The sequence below is a fragment of the Diospyros lotus genome, chromosome 4, assembly GCF_014633365.1.
Source record: "Diospyros lotus cultivar Yz01 chromosome 4, ASM1463336v1, whole genome shotgun sequence".
NCBI lineage: Eukaryota > Viridiplantae > Streptophyta > Magnoliopsida > Ericales > Ebenaceae > Diospyros > Diospyros lotus.
This window is the reverse complement of record NC_068341.1, coordinates 16,767,046-16,787,791: the sequence shown is the minus strand read 5'-3', so window position 1 is coordinate 16,787,791 and position 20,746 is coordinate 16,767,046. Positions and strand designations below refer to the sequence as shown.

Sequence of the window (20,746 nt, the reverse complement as noted above, 5' to 3'; positions counted from 1 at the left end):
AAATTTAAGTTTAATTCATAAAAATGTTAAATATATAGGTTGCGACATTAAAATATATATATATGTTTTATATATATATATATATATAGAAAGAGAGAGAGAGAGAGAGAGAGAGAGAGAGAAAAAATAAGGGTAGGGGATGGAGCAACGGGGCTGAAGGAGATCGAGGTGACAACAACAGCAATAATGTTAGGCTGGAGGCGACGGTTGATCTAGAAGCTAGAGACAATGACGAAGGCGACGACGCTGGGCTGGAGGTGGCAATTGATCTGCTAGAGGTGGTAATGATGAAAGTCGATAGTGGAGAAAAGAAGACCAGAGAATAAGGATGACAGAGTGTAACGTTTTAAGGGATATAAAGTTATAAATATTTGAATTGTTTGAGGGCAAATTCGTAACTAACTTAGTCAACGATATAAGCTATCACAACTTATTTGAAAAAGCTGGGGGTAGCTTTTTCAAAATGTTGTTAAAATAGCTTATAAGCTTAACAGCATTTAAGGGGTGTTTGGCTTCACGGTTTGATCGCTTATAAGCTGTTGTAACAACTTAAACCTTGTATAGCTTATTTTATTACCCGTTTGTTAAAAATCCAAAAGCTTAAATGTTGTCAAGCTTATAAGCTGTTGTAACAACATTTTCAATAAGCTACCCCTAGTTTTTCCAAATAAGTTGTTGGTAGCTTATTTCATTAACCAAGTCAATTACCAATGTGCCCTCAAACGACTCAACTATTTCCAACATTACTCTCTCATCCCTCTGCATTCCATCATCACAGCTTCTTCCATGGCTGGCCCTCACCAATTTGTAGTTTCCATCTCCAATCATCACCTCTATTGTCGCCTTTTCTATCGTTCGCCACCCACTACCTCTTCTCTCTCTCTCTCTCTCTCTCTCTCTCTCTCTCTCTCTCTATATATATATATATATATATATATATATAAGGCCGTACTTGAGATTTTGGGGCGCTAAGTCGAAATGTAAAATGAGTCTCTGAATCGTAGTATACATTTAAATTTTATTTTTTTATAATAAAATATCAAAAAAATAAATAAATATTCATATCATGTCAAAGAATAAAATCGAAAATTTAACAATTTTAGCATAGACAATTCAAATATTCAATCACAATTAACACAATTTAGCTAGGACAATCCCTAACTAAATGAAATAGTCAAATAACAATTAGTAAAAAGCCTAAAGTCATAATTTCTAAACTCATTATAGGTGTAAAATTAGTCAAAACAACATAAAAATACACATTAAATAAAACATAATCAAATAAATTAACTTACCTCTAGTCTCTTAGTCTCTAGAGTATGAAGGGATGCCTATTGGCCAGTGGTCACTGCCTACCTGCCAAGAACACAACACCAAAGATTGAACCAAGAGATTTTTTTGTTACTAGTATTGAATTTGAACCCCGAATAGAACACAACACCAAAGATTGAACCAAACCTCAAAAGATTGAACCAAAGAGTCCAAATTGCAACGTAGAAAGGCGAGCGACCTAGTCACCAAGCGAGAGCAAGAGTTAGAGAGCTAGTAGCCATAGATGCGACCTCCCCAGTTACCGACTAAGAGGCAAGGGCGAGATGCTAGCGAGAGCGAGAGAGAGAGAGAGAGAAAGCAAGCGTTAAGCGAGAGCGAGGGCGACAGCGAGCCGCGAAAGGTGAGGGCGAGCCACGAGAGAGAGCGAGCAAGCGAGAGGGGAGAGCGAGATCGAGGGTGAGGGCGAGCCACGAGGCAACAAGTGAGAGCGAGGGCAAGAACGAGGGGGAGCGGCAAGAGAGCCAGAAAAGGAGTAGGGTTTGCAGAAGGCGCTAATTAGGGGTGGGCTTAGAAAAAAATTATGGGGCCCAAAAATGACAATTTATGGGCGCTGACACAACAGCCTCATGGGCCTCACTATAGGTCTGGATATATATTTAACATATATATATTAATATGTTTAATATTTGTGTAAATTAAATTTAAATTTAAACATAAAGTATTGTATTAGTATATTTTTTAATAATTATTTATAATTTATTAACATGTAATTATAACAATTTTATTAGTTAAATATTAATTTATAATTTATTTTAATTACAAATTATTATTTATATGAATTTTATTTGTATTATTCAGCAGTATGTCCATTTTAGTCTTTTTATTAAATTATAATAACTTATTAGTTTTTTCAAACTAAACATATAAATATATAAATAATAACTTAAAGCGCATTTATGCAAACGCTTTATCAACTTAAATGCTAGTCAATTTTTAAGCTTTACACACCTTATAAGTAAAAGAACTTATAAGCTTATTAAAAAAATGATAAGCCAAACAGTAGGGTCGCAATCAAGCCGAGCCAAACTAAGCTTTGAGAAGCTTGACTCGGCTCAGCTCGACAAATCTAACTCAGGCTCGAGCTCGGTTAACATAGTTCAAGCTCAAGCTCGTCTCATCAATTCAGTTGACAAGCCAAGCTTGGGCTCGAGCTCGCCACCATACTCGAGCTTGCCAAACCTTGGCAAGCCCAAGCTTAGGCTGGAGCTCCACAAGCTTCTAGCAAGAGCAGAGGATGCAACAGCAAGGCGAGAGCAGATGATGCAACGACTTTCGGCGAGACGACGGTGAGATGGCGAGCCAAGGTGACGCGCTGATGGTAAGAGATGCGAGACAACAACAGACATGGAGGATACAACAGCGGTTGATGACGAGGCGATGACTGGAACGGCAATGGGTCACTCTCTAGCTATTCCAAACCTTCAGTAAGTTACTGCAATTGCTTTCCAATTTAGGGTTTACAACTTACAATTCTATTTAGGCTTAATGCATTTTTTCATCCCTGAACTAATAAAAAAAATGGCCTTAAGGACCTGTACAAAAAAATGCTCACTATTCATCTCTAGACCAAATTAATTTGTATATTTTCGACCCTAACATAACAGTCATTAAAAGAGAGGTTAAATTTACCTCGTCAGCACCATCATGTCATGCCACGTCACTCTTATTATCCTTATTAGCACTGTCACGTCACCACGTATATATAAACACACATACACATATATATGTATACACACACCCAGTCATGGTTGCCGGCGGCCATGGAGAGCCCAGGTTTCCCTCTTCCCCTTTCTTCTTCCCTCTTCTCCCTCTTTCCTCCTTCTGGACCATTCTTGCCTCTGTATCCGTCGTCGATTCTGTAACACTCCGCCTTCCAGGCCATTAATATATGCTAGGATTTTTTTTTTTTCAAATATAAACCAACAATAAATCCTCAACATAACCTTTATTCATTAATACTCCCAAACATAACGAATGAGTGATACACTTTAAACGAAAGCGGAAGCAAGGTCAGAACCTGTAAGACACCTCGAAAACATAACATACTTGGGTATATACACATCGTCCACCTGACATAATATTACAATTATTGCTAAAACCTAAACAATACAACTGAATGTAATAGATGGTCCTGACCTTACATGGGGCCCATAAAATTTCCGTCAAGCTCATGCCTCGATCACTTCCTTGCCCTTTCGGCTACTTGTCCCGCTTGGAACATAGAATATTCTAGGGACATAGTCCAATATTAGAAGATGAAATCTTCCAAGTGAGGGTTATATAAGCATGAATGAATGAATGATGTATAGACGTTTATAAACAGATACCCTAGTGTAACTTCCCTAACCCACCAGCCTAGCACGGAACCCTAGGCAGAATCCCGAACCTCTACAGGATAAGCCTAACGTTGTTCCATCAATTGCCCTTGGAGAATTATGGCTACACTCTTAGGGTGACATCTCAATCCCATGCACGAATTTCAATATGACAATAATATCATGTCATGCATACATCACGACTTCCCATGCAACAGTATATGAACAAATATAACAAAAATGATCATAACATACATGAATATCATGCATAGAAAGGTAATCATATTGTATATGGGTTATGGGGACAAACCACTCACCTTTCACAAAGTTCGGGTTACCTCAAAAAGCGTGCAACCGTCTTAATTTTTGTGCCAACTTTGAAATTCACACCAATTATTTCACATCAAATCCCAAGGCACCCTAGGCAAGATAATTATTTAAATCATCAATAAAAACTATTTTTCCTCATTTTTCTTGCCATTTTCTCTATTTTCTCCAATGAATTTCTCTAACAATCTAAAATAAATACCTACATCACTTTTTTTCCAAATATTTTTCTATGATAAATCCTAAAATAATTTTCTAACAATATTAAAAAAAATTGCAAGAAATTCCATGGCTGCACGTGCCAGCTCGTGATGGGGCGAGTGAGACTAGCTCATGCAGCCCATGCGCCAGTCATCTTCTCCAGCAATGGCACACCGGAAAACTTGGATTTTTACACCACGACGAACTACATGCTTAATCGCTCAACATGGTACCTGAATCAGCCTGAAAGGAGGCTCGAAAGTGGCTCAACGGAGGACTCAAAGTCTTGGCCAGGCAGTCCTCCTAAGTTTCCGATGAGGCCTCTGATCTCCTTCTTCCTTGCTTTGTTGCTTACAAAATTCTCTAGAAATGGATTTCAACACATGGGCAACAAAATCCCTCTATCCTTAGCTCATAAAAAATGCCTTTGATTTGAGCTTTCATTCTCTAAAATTTTCGGCCACTATGAGCTCTATTTATAGGCGAAAACCGAACTTCGAAATGGCCTTGGCCTCCTCACCCATTGCCTTAAACGTCCTCACCTCTCCTAGATCGACCTAAAAGCATCAACACACGATCGAAAAAGCAAGTTGCAGTGCTTGACATCGCGGCCAGCTTTCTTGGCTAAATTTCTCGAAAATCCGGCCACCCCGGTGGCCATTGTCGGCTTATCATCACTCCTTGGCCATCCTTGACCACCCCCCATGCGAACCCAGTGGATTTTAGCGACCCCTCGTGGCTTGGTCGAATTCCATGGCCAATATTTTCATTTTTTTACACTTTTGCCCCATTGTTTTGTCTTTTCTATTTTGGCCCTTTTTCATAAAAGCCCCTCAACTTTCGAATATTTCCATTAAGTCCCTCAAGTTCTAATCTTTCCATTTCTCCTTTGAAACTTTCGAAAAAATGTCATTTTGACCCCTTTAGGCAATTTTGAAAAATTACACTTAGGCTCAAATTTTCGTTTTGATTTTAAACCTCTTGGTTTCTTCCCGAAACTTTTGAAGGGTTGTCCTACTCGATGAACCGAAGCTTCCTAAAGCTTACGTTATCTTCTCGGGAGTCTCCTACGACAATTTAGTTTTTCAGCCTGATCCATAACTGTAACACCCCGCTCTCCTAGAAGGGCGTTGCGTAACGTAAGATTTCAGGGATATTTTTTTTTTTTCCAAATGAAACAATGGAAACTCAATACAAAGCCGTTCCCTGAAGATCCCGTTACACTTTCTCAGAATATCAATTATGAACCATCAATAAACTAAGACAGGTTCATCAACTCAAATGCGGAAATTAGATCGAAACCTTAACAGGTCATAACCGAAACCACTTTATTTATAGTATAAAGTTGCACCAACATTTACATGACGTTCTCAAAATAAACAACATAACTAAAAGGACATAATAAAAAAAACATCCTCTAATCGTCGTCACTCATCGGCAATTCCTTTTCCCTTCGCACCGCTACTTTCACTTAGAACGTTTGAATATTCTAGGGACATAGTCTAAATTAGATGTTGAATCATCTAAGTGAGAGTTCAAAACACATTTTTCATGAATGAATGCAAGACATGAAATAAACTAATACACCCGGTAAGCCCTAGCCCAAGAGAATCCCACGCCCTTAACCCTACCACGAGAAAAGAGCAATCTCTCTAAAAGCTATGCCACCATACCGACTCGACGACACCACGCTATTCTAACTTAAGAGGGGCAAGCCAAAGCATCTCTCCGGATCACGCTTCCACTTTAAGCATCTGGGAACCACCATACAATCCCAACTCCAAAATTTCACATGGACAGTCATCTTAGTGCAACTTCCCTGGCTAAACGGCCTGGCATGGAAACCAAGACGGCTATCTTGACATGCACACCAGCATCAGATACTCCTATTATTCCGTCACGTCTTTGGAGAATTACGGCTACACTATCCAAACAACATCCTAGGCTGACATCTCACATGAACAACACAGTATGGACCACCTAGTCGTCTTAGAGCAATTTCCCTGACCAAACAGTCTGACACGGAAACCAAAGCGGCTATCCTTACATGCACAGCAACATCAAATACCCCTATTATTCTGTCACGCTCTTGGAGAATTATGGCTACACTATCCAGACAACATCCGAGACTGGCATTCCATACGTATACACAAAACTCAAGACAATGCTACATTTCACAATTCAATGCATCATATAAACAACAGTTTTATAAAATGCAATGCACAATTTCAAAATATTTAGGAACGAACCTCCCTCATAAACCAACCGTCACCGATTACAGTTTCAATGCATAAAACCATTTTACATGAAATCTCAATACATTTAGATAGAATAAGTACCAAGTTTTTGTAGTAAACAACTCACAGTAAACAAATTTTGGGGGCGAACACTCACAACTTAAAACCAAGTTTTCCAGGTAGAACACTCACCTCGACGTATTCGGATCATCTCGATCCTCATGCCCAACCTCGATTTGCGTGTCAAATCATAAACACCTGAATTTATTTCCAACCTCAAGCCAAGATACACCTTAAACATCATATTTAATTAAGGAAGCATCAAAATCCATTTTTCTCAATTTTTCCATAGTTTCCTATATTTTCTCCCAATTTTCACCTTGATAATTCCAAAATGATTATTTCCTCAAACATTTTTCCAAATATATCAACATGATAAATCCTAAAATAATTAAATAAAAATTTTAGAATTGAAATTACCAAAAAGCCCCTGCTCACGCGCTAGGCGCGTGTGTGAGAGTGAAGGCTAGCGCATGACTGCACGCGCCACCATCTTCTTCGTTGAACCAGCCGCCGGCGGTTGCTTCGATGGCCAAAACAAAGGTACCCCCTTGAAGCCCTCTTAATGTTGATCACAATGGCACCAAAATCAGGCTGAAACAACACCAAAAAGCCCTCCAAAATTGATTTACAGGCAGCCCTAGGCGGTCCGCCTCCCACTCATGGCCAAGCTTCGATTGGCCACCAAACGAACACGAAAATGCCTCAAAATGCTCCCAAAATTATCCTTGATGCCTCGTGACCAAAAGCCCTCTATCCCTTGCCTTCGATTCTCACCAAAATGCGAGCTATTTGATGCCAAAAACCTTGAAGTTTTGGCCACTATTTATACCCAAAATTCGATCTATTTTCGACCAATCGCCGGCCATGGCTTGGTCCCCAAGCCTCACACCGCCGGATACAACCTTCCCCAAGCCACCCTTGGCCGTCCCATCGCCAGAAATGGCCTCCATGTGCAGTGGCAATGCGGCAACCGAAATCCTCCTTGCGTTCACATTGCAAATTTTTGTTTTATTGCACTTTCACCCCATGTTTTCATCTAATCTTATTTTGGCCCCTTTCATGATACCCCTGATCTTTCCAACACCATCACTAAGGCCCACAAGTCTTGTACTCTTCATTTGATCCTTGAAACTTTCAAAAAGTTACTGTTTTGGACCTCTCTCGGGCAAAATTAGAAAATTACACTTAGGCCCGGCTGGTCGTTCTGACCATAAATCAATTCGTTTTAACTCGAAATCATTTAAGGGTTGTTCTATATATAAAATGTTAGTCCTTGACATGCTTCGTTGATCTTCTAGACATCTCCTATGTTGATTCAATTTTCTCAGCCCGGTCGACAGTTGTACCGAAAACTGTTCTCAATCCAATTTCTTTCATCACTAAAAATCATAACTTAAATCACTCATTGATACTATATCATTTTCCTTAATCGTCTAGGGTCCGGGGTACTCCCTCCGACTAATTCGATCGTCCAAAACTGCGTTAGTGTACCCTATAGTCTCATTTTTCTGCAAATTTCATTTATGCCCGTCATTAAATATCATTTATAACCTCAAATCTTTCCAGGGTATTACATTCTCCCCCCTTTAGTAAATTTCGTCCTCGAAATTTGGTCCGTGATAATTGTATCACTACTATCGCTATTAATTCCCAATTGAAATGTCCTAAATACCATTCCTAATCCTTAGCAATCATTTATAACTTACATCCTAACACGATCCATGCTTTCCAGACATCTTTCTTATTTTCCAAAATATCCCGTTGTAGCTCTGAATAGGCGATTACACAACTCCCAAAATAATTTTTAAAACCCATTTTATTTGACTAATAATTCTCTCAACCCATTCTTATACTAATGCATATGCCATGATTGCACAGAAATTGATAACATTGAACTAACTCAACTGCCATGATTACACAGAAATTGATAACATTGAACTAACTCAGCTACCATGATTGCACAAAAATTGATAACATTGAACTAACTCGGTGTACCTTTCTCCATTGTCGAGTAGATATCTTCGTCATCACTTGATAGATAGAAAACTCGTCCAGGGCGAGGTTTTTGAGCCTCATTCGCTTTTCCCACTTGCTCCACCTTCTGCCTCTTTGGACATTCGCTCGAGTAGTGACCAGGTTGTTGACACGAAAAACATGTGATTCTCATTCGATTCCCGGTTGGAGGTGCCTCTTTATTCTTAGGGCAATCTTTTTCCTTGGGTCATTCTTCACCACGCGTAAAATAGCGGACATGTTTTTGGAAACACTGTTTCCCTGAGTGTACCTTGTTGCATCGGGGACATGGCTCATTGCTTTTGGAGTTCCTTCCATCTGATTTATTTTCCCCACCTTTCAGATCTTTCTTCCTCTCGTCCAATCTAATCAAACCCACACGTAGCAAATTAATCTCAGTGGACAAGGCTCTACCAAGCGCCTCATTGTAGGTGTCCAAATTCCATGAGCTAAGAGCTTGCTGCAGTCCCACTTTAAGTCCACTCATAAACTTCTGTGCCTTCTGCCACTCATTGACTTCGTACATAGGCACGTACCTTATCAGTTGAGTAAACTTGATGTCATGTTGAGTCACCGACATCTCGTCAGTTTGCTTCAATTTTATGAACTCCCAAGTCTTTTTTTCTCTCTAGCTCCGAGGAAAATATTTTGCGTCAATCGCTTCCTTGAATCTTACCTATATCACAGGTTGAGCTTGCCTTAGCCTTGGATCTTGCTCCACTTGCCTAGGTGTCCTCTGCAAAGCTTGTTAGGCTAATTGCCACCATCGTGCGGCTTCTTCCTCTAGCATAAAAGTAGCACAGTTAACTTTATCTTCGTCACTGCACTGCAAATGTTGGAGCAGCTTCTCGGTTTGCTCCATCCAGAACTCCGCCATACAAGGGTCGTCTTCTGCTTTTCCCCTGAACACCAGGGGTCTTTGTCGGCGATACTGATCCAACACATGAGTGGTATGCCTCGGCGGCTCGTTCCTCGTTACATGTGTCAGCATGCCTTCCAAGATTCTTTCCATTCGGTCAAGTCTATTCTCACTAGGACCTGATTGCTCCTCTTGTCGTCCATTGTTCGTGACATGATTCGCAAAGCGGCTGCGATGACTGCTACTACTGTCACTCTTGCCTTGATCGCTAAGATCCATGACTCTCCGAGTTTTCACTATCTGAAAAGAAAAACACTTTTCTTAATCAGTGCAAATCTCACTTAAAGATAATCTCAATCTTGCTAATCGTTCTTTCGGGTCCCACAACCATCAAAGGTACCCTGTCTGAATCTTAATTAAAGAATAATCAAAATTCCTAATCTCCAATAACCATTATAGGATTTAATCCTACACCCGACCACTTCATTCTCTAAGTAAACATTTGAACTAAACATACTTGACTCGTTCCCATGAGTCGTTTCCTTGAGGTAACCCTACCTCGATCCTCACACATTTATTTCGAGATCCCTATCATAAAAATCAATCCTCAAAATCCTTGAACTCGATTCTCCACAACACTTATCAAATCATCCTAAGTTCAATATCCCTAGGATCCTCGATCCAAACCGAACTATTTCTATCTCGTTTATTCCCGATAACTACTAGTTATCCTATTACTCCACGTAAGAATTTCAACTATTGACCTCAAATCGATAGTTTTTAAATTTTCGACGAAATCTATAATCCTCAAATAACCCTTGCTCTAATTAGAGTCCCTTAAATTTCAAACCTTCGCTCTGACACCAATTGTAACACCCTACTTTCCCAGAAGGGCGTTACGTAACGTAAGATTTCGGGGATATTTTTTTTTTCCAAATGAAACAACGGAAACTCAATATAAAGTCATTCCCCGAAGATCTTGTTACACTTTCTCAGAATATCAATTATGAACCATCAATAAACTTAGACAGGTTCACCAACTCAAATGCGGAAGCTAGATCGAAACCTTAACATGTCATAACCGAAACCACTTTATTTATAATATAAAGTTGCACCAACGTTTACATGACGTTCTCAAAATAAACAACATAACTAAAAGGACATAATAAAAAAAACATTCTCTAATCGCCGTCACTCCTCGGCAATTCATTTTCTCTTCGCACCGCTGCTTTCACCTGGAACGTTTGAATTTTTCAAGAACATAGTCCAAATTAAATGCTAAATCATGTAAGTGAGAGTTCAAAATACATTTTTCATAAATGAATGCAAGACATGAAATAAACCAATACACCCGGTAAGCCTAGCCCAAGAGAATCCCACGCACTTAACCCTACCACGGGAAAAGAGCAATCTCTCTAAAAGCTATGCCACCATACCGACTCGACAACACGACGCGATTCTAGCTTAAGATGGGCAAGCCAACGCAACTCTCCAGATCACGCTTCCACTCTAAGCATCCGGGAACCACTATACAATCTCAACTCCAAAATTTCACATGAACTACCTAGTTATCCTAGTGCAACTTCCCTAGCCAAACGACCTATTGAGTGGCTATACCCTCCTAGTCACCCCCCTATTGAGTGACTATACCCTAAGGGACCAAGATCACTATTTATCACTTGGAGAGTCCAAACATAAATTTATGACCAAAAAAAAAAAAAATTCAACAGATAACAAAGTCATTTTATAAGCAATAATGAATAATTATTTCATAAAGGCAATTAAAGTAATACACACACATATACATTCACCAGAATTTTTTGAAATATAACATAGAATATTATACTCTCTTAAAAAGGTGCAAAAAAAAAAAAATGAACACTCTTGTCATATTACAAATAAATGTTAAAATAATCCATTTCCTTTTAGAATTACACAGCAAATATATTACATTTGAATCGTATATTTTTTTATAATAAAATATTAAATACATATTTTTTAGTGTGTGAGTTTAATTTTTTTTATTGCAGGAAGATCAGCTAAACAAATCACCCTCACTTTTTTTTTTAAATAGATCCAAATAAATATTTTTAATGTATTTAAACTTTCACTATCTTTTTAAATAACTTCACAACAAATTAACTATAAAAAAAAATAATAATGTGTAAAGAGACACAGAGAGAGAGAGAGAGAGACACATACATGTACATATACATCTATACAATAATCTGTAAAAACATATGTATATAACAATTACATACAAGTAATATATAAATATACATATACATGATATAATAATATGTAGAGTTTTTTTTGTATTTTTTTAAATTTATAGGAAGTTGAGCGTAATTTACCTTAATAAAATCTTCTTGGGTGTGTTTATTTATTTGATTTTCTTTACTGCATCAAGAAATCCAGAAGCAGGAGGACCACCAGCAGCATCAGGTAAGTGGCAAATAGCAAATGAAATTGAAGCACAGAAATCTATGCTTAGTTATATTCTTTTAGGATTTCCTTCTGCATATATTACTTGCTTGTTAAATTCATGAATGAATGATTTATTTGGTTTTTGAATCCTGAGACACAGAGAGAGAGACATATGCATTTATTTGAAAAATAAACTTTCACTTTTTTTTTAAACAGTTCCTAAAATTTGATAAAAATTTAAATATATTGAAAGTATTCATAGGAAAAATAAAATATTTAAACTAACTACCAAGTATTCCGAATAAAACAAACTCAACACACTGAAAATACAATAGGACATTCCCAAACACAACCGTTAGCAAAAATAGAGAGAAGGGAGGAGAGACAGAAACAAAAATAAAAAAATTAATGTAATGAATAATCAAGCAGTCGAAGTGATGTCGCAGTCAGAGTAAACAATGGTGAGAGTGGTCAGAGTGGTCCATAATCAAAGTGAGCTCTGATGAAGGCAAAAATTGAGAGAGGAAACAAAATGTTTAAAATTCAAGAAGGAGAACAGAAAGGAAGAGAGAGATAGAGAGGGTGAACACAGAAATGAGAGGCAAAAGCTAAGATAGGGAGAGAGAGAGATAGAGAAGGAAGGTGGGGAGACAGAAGGTAAATGAGAGGCAAATCATTCGTGATGCTTAGGGAGAGGATTGTTGGGCAAGAACATCTATTAATCTCATTATTGATACATTTAAAATTCATCTCAGCCACACAAACGAAATGTGTCTCTAATACATTTTATATATTTTTAAAAATTCTTATCCTTTATTATATAAATATATATATATTTATATGAATCCATCGACAAAGAGATTGAGAAGCCATCCACATATTTATGCATAAAACCACACCTGCCTCAACCAGGTTACAATTTAACCCATAGTAGAGATAGAAGAAGATGAAAGGCAAGGAAGATAGGTGGCCAACCAGTTCGATGGCCGGACGGATTGGTGGCGAGAAAGAAGATGAAACGTGAGGAAGATTGGCAGCCAGACGGACAATAGCAAGCAAGAAAATGAACAATAACTGCAAGGAAGAAGATGAATGTGAAGAAGAAGATAAACAATAAACATGATAGAAAATAAATCGGTGAGGCTTTTATACAAGGGTCATATAAGTAATTTACATTTATCTATAAAATATTAGATAAATTTATCTAGAGGACGATCAGATAAATTTATTTATAAAAAGTCAGATAAAAAGTCACGTGAGGGTATTTTTTAGAAATGATTAGATAAATTTAACAAATACATTAAAAAAGACAAAAATTTATGATGTTTTTCATATCTTAACTTTTTCACCCCATATCTTGATTAATAAACACTATCTAACTTGTTATTAAAAAAAAATACACTAAAAATTTAAAGTTGATAGTGGGTTGGCCTGAGTCTGGTGAAAGACAACAGCATGCAACACCCTGCCTATCCCAACCAGGTGAAAATCAAGTCAACCCAACTATAATTTAGTCAGGAACAAATTGCGGGGGCTGGATTGGGCTTCAACTCGAGCTAGTCTCAGCTGTCCATACATCAATATAAATAAAAAGAACGGCACCCGTGCCAGCCTCAAATCACCTCAATCATCGGTGCATCTCACTCAATCCACTACCTACCGACTCCCTGGATCTCCCCATGAGTTCAAGCCAACCTTAAATTTTCAACCATATATGTACAACCTTGAAACTTAAAGTTCTGAAATTTTAAATCCTCCAATCTTAAGCCCTCGCCGTTTTAAGTCTCAGATTCAAAGATTGTTCAGAGATATTATTTATAGGTTTAATCTTATTAAAATATTATTAGATTTCTATTTAAACTCATGTACTTTAAAATTGTTGAAAGATTATATTTTAAACTGGCAAGATAATGAATTGTTTTTTGTGCCTGTCCGATCCTTCAGATGATTATTATTCTAAGCTAATTTTATGTTACATACAAAGAGGGAATTGATAGATATAGCCAGATGATTTCTGTCAAGCCATAACCAAAACCTGAATTATTTTTATCCTTAATACACCTCTCAATATATTTGCCAACATTCTATTTTTGCACACACAACACAATAATTCCACTTTTGTGAGGAGTTTTTCTGCCGACAAACAACCAACCCCCCCTTTTTATCATTAAACAGAGTGGCAAAGTGTCAAACCAGCATATGTATTTTGATCCGAGGTTAAATTGATATTTTTATTTTTAAAGGAATTAAATAAAAATTCTTGTATTTTTAGACTTGAAGGCAAAAACAGTTGTATTATAAAAAATAATAACCTAACTTAAACCTAAACTTGAGTCCAGAGCTAATTCTCAATGGCAGTCGCACCTCACAGTCACATTTATAGAATTATTCAATCTGTAATAGATAAACCCTACTTTGCCCAAAACTAGAAATAAAAAACCACAAAAACACTAATTAATGATAGACTATTTATGATGCAAAATTAGAGCTCTAATTTAGGTATAATTTTGGGCGTCAAAATTTAATTTAGGGTAAACTTAACTTATGCACTTATAAATAATTCAATTATATAAAATCAACCTTGTGCACTTAATCATAGAATTATAGTCAAATCCGGGAAATGCAACGCCATTACCGTATAAACAAACAGACTTGCCATTTTGAACTTATTCATGAGCGCAATGTAATGTAGAATCTAGAATTAAGAGCTCATTTACATTATGATTATCTCTACGCAAGGGATATTAGGAGCAATTTGGGTAGGGTGGGCATTGGGCAAACACGGATGGTGTGAGTAACCAACCCCCCTATTCTATTCTATTCTATTCTATTTTCATCTTCATTGCGTCTATTATAAAAGGCCTTCATCAACTTCAATTCATGAATTGAATTTACATGAAAACCATTACTCTCCTATTCCTATATTCCTACTCCTCCTAGTGTTTTTCTTCGGATGATGGAGGAGGAGGAGGTAGGCTTTTCACTAGTATTGCCTCTTCTCCTGCTGCTGCTCGTGATGGCATTGACACCGGCAGCGGCGGCAGCAGCAGCTGGTGTGACTGCAAGTGTGCAGTGAGATGCTCCAAGTCCGGTCGGAAGGAACGGTGCCTCAAGTATTGTGGCATCTGCTGCGAAAAGTGTCACTGTGTTCCTTCTGGAACTTTCGGAAACAAAGATGAGTGTCCTTGCTATAGGGACATGAAGAACTCTAAGGGCAAGCCTAAGTGCCCCTAACTTAAATTTCATCATCATCGAATTTGCTAACTAGATGCAAGTCATTCACTTCTAAGGTGTTGGGGCTGTCAAGATTATTTTATTTTACAAGTAAAGAGAGATAATCAGGTAATTTTACTTGAATTATTTTTAATCCTACTAAAACCTCCCAAGATATTAGCCAACGTTCTATTTTTGTACACAGAGACCAGAAGAATTCCCCCTGTATTAGGCATCTTCCTGCCAAACAACCCTTTTATCATTCATACCAGAATGTTTTAAATGCACAAGAGTTTACATTTCAGAAAATACAAACACGTAACATAAGCACTGATAGAGTGAAATAGAGATAATAATACACCCATTATATCATATATATTATAAGCACTGCTAGAGTGAGACGGATACCATATATATATGTGTGTGTGTGTGTGTGCGATGCCTTAGAAGGACATAACATAAGCTGCTCAGCATAAGAGCCCCAGGAAAAGCACGTAATATTTGGCTCAAAAAGCGCACACAAAACTTATTCAAAGAGCAGCAGTAATACTTCCACAATGGGAGTGGTAAGTAGGTGAAAGAAGTTTCTGGTCATTTGTGTAGTTATCTTCATCAACTTGAACCTTGGATCCAGAAGATTAATCCCGCAGCCTCAAATCATCAGGTGGGCACTGCAATTTCCTATTCAAGTTCAAAAGAGAAAGAAAAGTTGAAAGAAGATCAAGAACGAAAGCTATAACTACTACGAGTTGGAACTTGTAGCAAGTAAGTTTTGGGAAAACCTTAATCAGGAATATGCTTGGAGTAGGAACTTCTGGTGCTGCATCGGTGGGGCAGCAGAGAGAAGCACAAAAATAAACAGCATCCGGGCAGGCTTCTTCCCTGTCTACGTGCACCAGATCAGGGGAATGGCTCATTGATTGCTATTCAGTGTCTTCGTAGTATTCTCCATCGTCAGAAAGGTCATCGAATGCTCGCATATCAAGCTGGTATCGGAGGATTCCCCCAATGCCACCAAATCCTCGGCAGAACTGAGACCCCTCCTGGGATTTGTTCGTGACAAACTCCAACGTGCAGCCAAATTGCCTGTACTCATTAGCGAACCACTCAAGGAGCGACATCTTGTCCTGCCACTCCAGTTCAGTGGAGGTGGCTGAATCCCGGAAGTTGTTCTGATCAGCCTCTTGCTCCTTGTTCAGGTGTTTGACAACAAGTTCGCCCGTCGAGCTATTCTTCAAGACATATCTAGTAATGCCGAGATTCTCCCAAACAATGAGAGTATCAACAGCCCCCATTTCAAGAGCTTTCAAGGTGTCATCCACTCCAAAAACATACTTCCCTGTATCCTGACTGATCTCCTCAAAGTACTTGCCTATCAATTTCTTCTCCTGAATGAACTTCACGTTGGCTAGAATCTCCGAGGACAGCTCGATGGCCTGGTTGAAACCACTTTCGCCTCCATAGGAAACATCAACCACATTCAAGATTTTGGCCTGAAGCCGGGGATCAAACATATCAGACTGGCTCAGTTCGGTCTTGAAATCGGCCGATCCAGCCAGAATTAGCCCTGCCACATTGGGCTGGCTGGTGGCAGCATTGATGAAGAACTGTGTGGCAAGCTCAGCCGTCTTCCTGACATAGTTATGGCGCTTCTCCATTCGAAGCCGGGCAAATCGCAGAGCCGACTGCCCTCCTCTTCCATGCTTCTTTGGGAGATCAACCGAGAATTTGTGAAGCATCTCCCTTGTGTTGCCACTCAACGTCCCAAAAAGAGTCCCATTTCCATCCATCACTATGAAACCAAACTTGTCATCTGATTCTAAGAGCTCGTTTAAAGCTTCTGTATGGAACTTGTTGTCACAGAGATACAGAGATGCATTTATGGCTCTGAAAGGTTCGAAATCAATTGTTACCTTCTTGTCTTTGCCATCTTCGGTCACAATTGTGCCTGTGTAAAGCACAAGGCCATTGGGAGGAACCCTATTGTAGAGCTTGAGCCTCTGCTGAGCAGAGGTTATGGCGCCGAGAACAGACTGGCGATTCACTCGACTCTTGATGTTCGAAGCGGTTCCGAATTCGTCGCCCAACATTTTTGTAACCCTAGAAACTTGATCTCGCGGAGGCATAATCAGAGAGATCATGCTGGTGCCGTTGCCTCTTGCAGCTTCCAGCGCCTTGATCAGCTTCTTGATCTTCCATATCTCGATGTTCCTATCAGTTTCACGGCCATCTGCCATTGTTGACTGCAAAGTTAACAGAGATTAAACCAATTTGTGAAGAGAATCGGTTAGGATCGAATCGTGCACATCAATCCTATTGAAATGAAGGGAAAACAATATTAAAAAAAAAAAAAGAAGAGTTGATGTTGTATGAATAAATTTGCACAAGGCAATAAGATAATCCACTAAATTTGCAAGATAAAGCCGGAAATCATCCACGTTACTACTCCAGATAACCAGCCACACACTCTGAGGACTCTGTTTTCTGACTCTAGTGGAACACAATCTGGGGGCACAATTCTAATCATCTGGCTACATCATCCAATAGATTATTGGTGTGGCCAATCAGCATGTGAATTAGAAATTCCTATTTGTGGACAACAACTCTAACAAGGAACAGATCTGTTATGTCTACCCTTATCCCTTATTCACAATATCAAATTGAGTTTCATTTCAAAGACTCCATTTTTCCTTGAATTTGAAGAGTTATCTGATAGAAACAAAACGAATCGACAATAATGGAAACAGGAAACGTACAGAAGCCAAGCCATCGATTCTACGCATAATCAATCAGAGACAAAGACGATAGGGAAAAGAAGGTTTTGATCGGATTGTGCACGGAATGGTTTGAAAGTATTAGAAACGCAAACATAAGAGAGAGAATTCGGAAAAGCACCTGAGAGCGATGAGCCGATCGTCGCCCGAGAAGGAAGCGTTCGTCCGTTGCAATGATGCAAATCTCTTCTCCGTGAGTCTTCTCCCCGGGTTCTGTTTGCGTTAAGGGTTTTGCCACAATTTGTAGAATCGGAAAGCAAGGTCCAAGAAAAAATCTGGGGAGTTTTGGAGTGGACACGTATACGGCGTTCAACCGCCAGTGTTGTGCTGGTGGATAAATTCATAGTCGTCCGAGAACTCTCCTCTTCTGGGTTGCGTCTGGTGTGCATGGTGGTGCCGCCACAGACGCCAAACAAATTCCACACTTACACGTGTGTTGTTTTGAGGTTTGTCATGTAGTCGATCTGCTTGTTGCATTGGATGGAATTTCATTCAAACTCAACTTCATCACAAAAATATCTACGTCCTCCGCTCAGCGTACTATTTACAAATTAATAAATTGGTTGTTTTTTTTAATGGCGTCATCGTTTCATTTGTTTATTCATCCTTTAAATTCAGGTGATGGTAGAGATGGCTAGGACTCATCTCTAGCCAAACGCATTTTTAGCCACTGAATCACCACTTCGATGGTAATAATAGATTACATTATTATATCACATAGGGTTTTTCCAAGCACAAGTTTATTATCCTAAACTTATCCTTAGTCTCACTTCAACCGCCTTCATTAATTATCTCTCTACTTGTTTTTTAACACCCTAGTTGTACAAATAACACAACCATTAAGGACAATACTATCCTTGTTGTTGTGTTATAGGCAAAATTTTATTAAAAACTAAAAGTCTAAAAACCTAAAATAAATTTTTACTCTAAAAATGTGTAAATTTTTCCATAACCAGAGAGTCCAGCAGAACACACAAATTAGATAAATACGATATTCAAAAATTCTATAAAAAGATTTCAAAATATTAGGATAAACATCATGCATAAAAATCTTAATGAGTTTCAAAATATAAGAATCCTAATCATGGACTGCTTAAAATTACTCCATATCCCCATGCAAATAAATAGACACTTGTCACAAAAAAAGTATGACTCTGATACTGCTCTTAATACAATTTTTATCCTTTTTAGTATATGACTTAAGTATCGGAGTGTTTGCGCGAGAATCTCCCCACGCCCTTTGATTGTTTTTTTTTTTTTTTTTCTTACAGGCTCAGCCAATTTGACGATTACGTTTCTATTCAAATAAATTTATTGTTATATTTTAGTAATAACAATTGACATCTTTTTATGTGAAGTGTCCAAAAAAATTAAGAATGATACAATGACTCTCATATAATTTCAAACTGCAGAAAGTTGAATTAAAAACAATTGGAAAAGAAGACATTACACGAAATACATAAAAAGCAGACAATGCAATAGGATTCAAAATTGGAGATATCACAAATTCGCAAATCAATTATATAATAGACATGTATGTGATGATTCATAAATGCTTTGTAAATTTTCCCATAATCTGGGGGTGCTCTACACAACGCGCAAACTACATAATTTTAATATTCAAAAATCTTTTCAAAAATTCTTTGAAAGAGATAGGTAATTATTAATAAAAAATTATAATTCTAAAAGAATTTTAGAATATTAGAATAAACATCTGTTGGACAGAGCGGAAGACTCAACAAGTCAGAATCTCAAACATATTCGGTAGAACAAGAATCATAACAGAAACCATTAGCAATCAACACATAAACCCTAAACAGAAATAAAAGGGCTGAAAAGCAAAACGAGGACACAAGAAATTTACCGTGGTTCACCCGAAATGGGCTACGTCCACGTTGAGCTCAGTAAGAAAGAGCTCACTGCACTATATCGAGTAGGGTTACAAGAATACGAATAAGTAGACTGTACATCAATGGTTCTTCTAACAAAACAACCTCACAATCACCAAATACAGATTACAAGCAAACCTAAGAACCAGAGATTACAACGAGAGGAGTAATCTATACAGAGATAAACAGAGCTTACTCAAAATGAAAAACCCTATCCCGATAATCCCCTTCTTTCTCTTTTCTTTCTTTCGATCTTTCTGTGTATTCACCATCCCGAGGCACTGTACCATTTATATGAGATTCGAGCGGCTGGGATTGAGGTTGATAAAGGCAGCATCGATGGTCCTTAGATAATCGTAGAACACGATTAACAGCAAAGGTAGAGAGGACAATCGAGAGAGGTATCGGGCAGAGCAAGGACAATCAAGGGGCGTCGGGTATCAGACGGCGTCTTTAGGTTGCAAGCTGGCCATCCATCAGCCGTCCATGTGGACTGCTGAGGTTGCCTAAAATGCCCTCCAAAAGACGACAGCGTTTTGATGCTTCACCCACAACAATCTCCACCTTGAAGCATCAAGGGAAGAGAGAACCCAAATACTCAGAACATAGTGCAGCATGCTTCCATTCCTTACCATCATCGCTCTGGTCAGTTGAAGGATCATCCGACATCAATGTGCAGCAAATTCAAGCAAAGCTTAAACTTGGCTGCAGTCAAAATCTTGGTTCCCACATCAGCTGGATTTTTCTCAGTGGATACCTTTTTAATCATTACAGTGCCATTTGCTATGAGTTCCCGGACAAAATGAAATTTTACCTCAATGTGCTTGGACCTCTCATGATAGATCGGATTTTTACTGAGATGGATAGCACTTTGACTGTCCGAGAACACCACCACCTTACTTTGAAGTAAGTTGATTTCCTTCAGGAGGCCTTGAAGCCATGTGGCTTCCTTAAAGGCGTCAGTGATTGCCACATACTCTGCTTCAGTGGAAGACAATGCAACCAAGGGCTGCAATTGTGATTTCCAACTGATGCAGTTACCTCCTATTGTGAAGAAGTAAGCTGTAGTGGATTTTCTGGAGTCTTTATCACCTGC

The 20,746-nt window shown here is 38.4% G+C and overlaps 2 protein-coding genes across 3 annotated transcripts; one reads left to right on the top strand and one right to left on the bottom strand.

The window, feature by feature from the left end:
- The first annotated feature begins 14,394 nt into the window (after positions 1–14,394).
- LOC127799700 (peamaclein-like) lies at positions 14,395–15,008 on the top strand. The gene is made up of 2 exons (XM_052333923.1): positions 14,395–14,457; positions 14,715–15,008. The coding sequence occupies exons 1-2, from the start codon at positions 14,395–14,397 to the stop codon at positions 15,006–15,008; spliced, it is 357 nt and encodes a 118-aa protein (XP_052189883.1).
- A 203-nt stretch (positions 15,009–15,211) lies between these two features.
- On the bottom strand, positions 15,212–18,154 carry LOC127799519 (eukaryotic peptide chain release factor subunit 1-3-like). 2 transcript variants are annotated; one of them, XM_052333622.1, is made up of 3 exons: positions 17,883–18,154; positions 15,770–17,230; positions 15,212–15,668 (listed from the first exon to the last, which is right to left on the bottom strand). In XM_052333622.1, the coding sequence occupies exon 2, from the start codon at positions 17,222–17,224 to the stop codon at positions 15,911–15,913; it is 1,314 nt and encodes a 437-aa protein (XP_052189582.1). In that variant the 5' UTR covers positions 17,225–17,230; positions 17,883–18,154; the 3' UTR covers positions 15,212–15,668; positions 15,770–15,910. The 2 variants fall into 2 exon arrangements, with proteins under 2 accessions (XP_052189582.1, XP_052189583.1); XM_052333623.1 differs by having other exon boundaries at positions 15,212–15,658.
- Between the last annotated feature and the right edge of the window lie 2,592 nt (positions 18,155–20,746).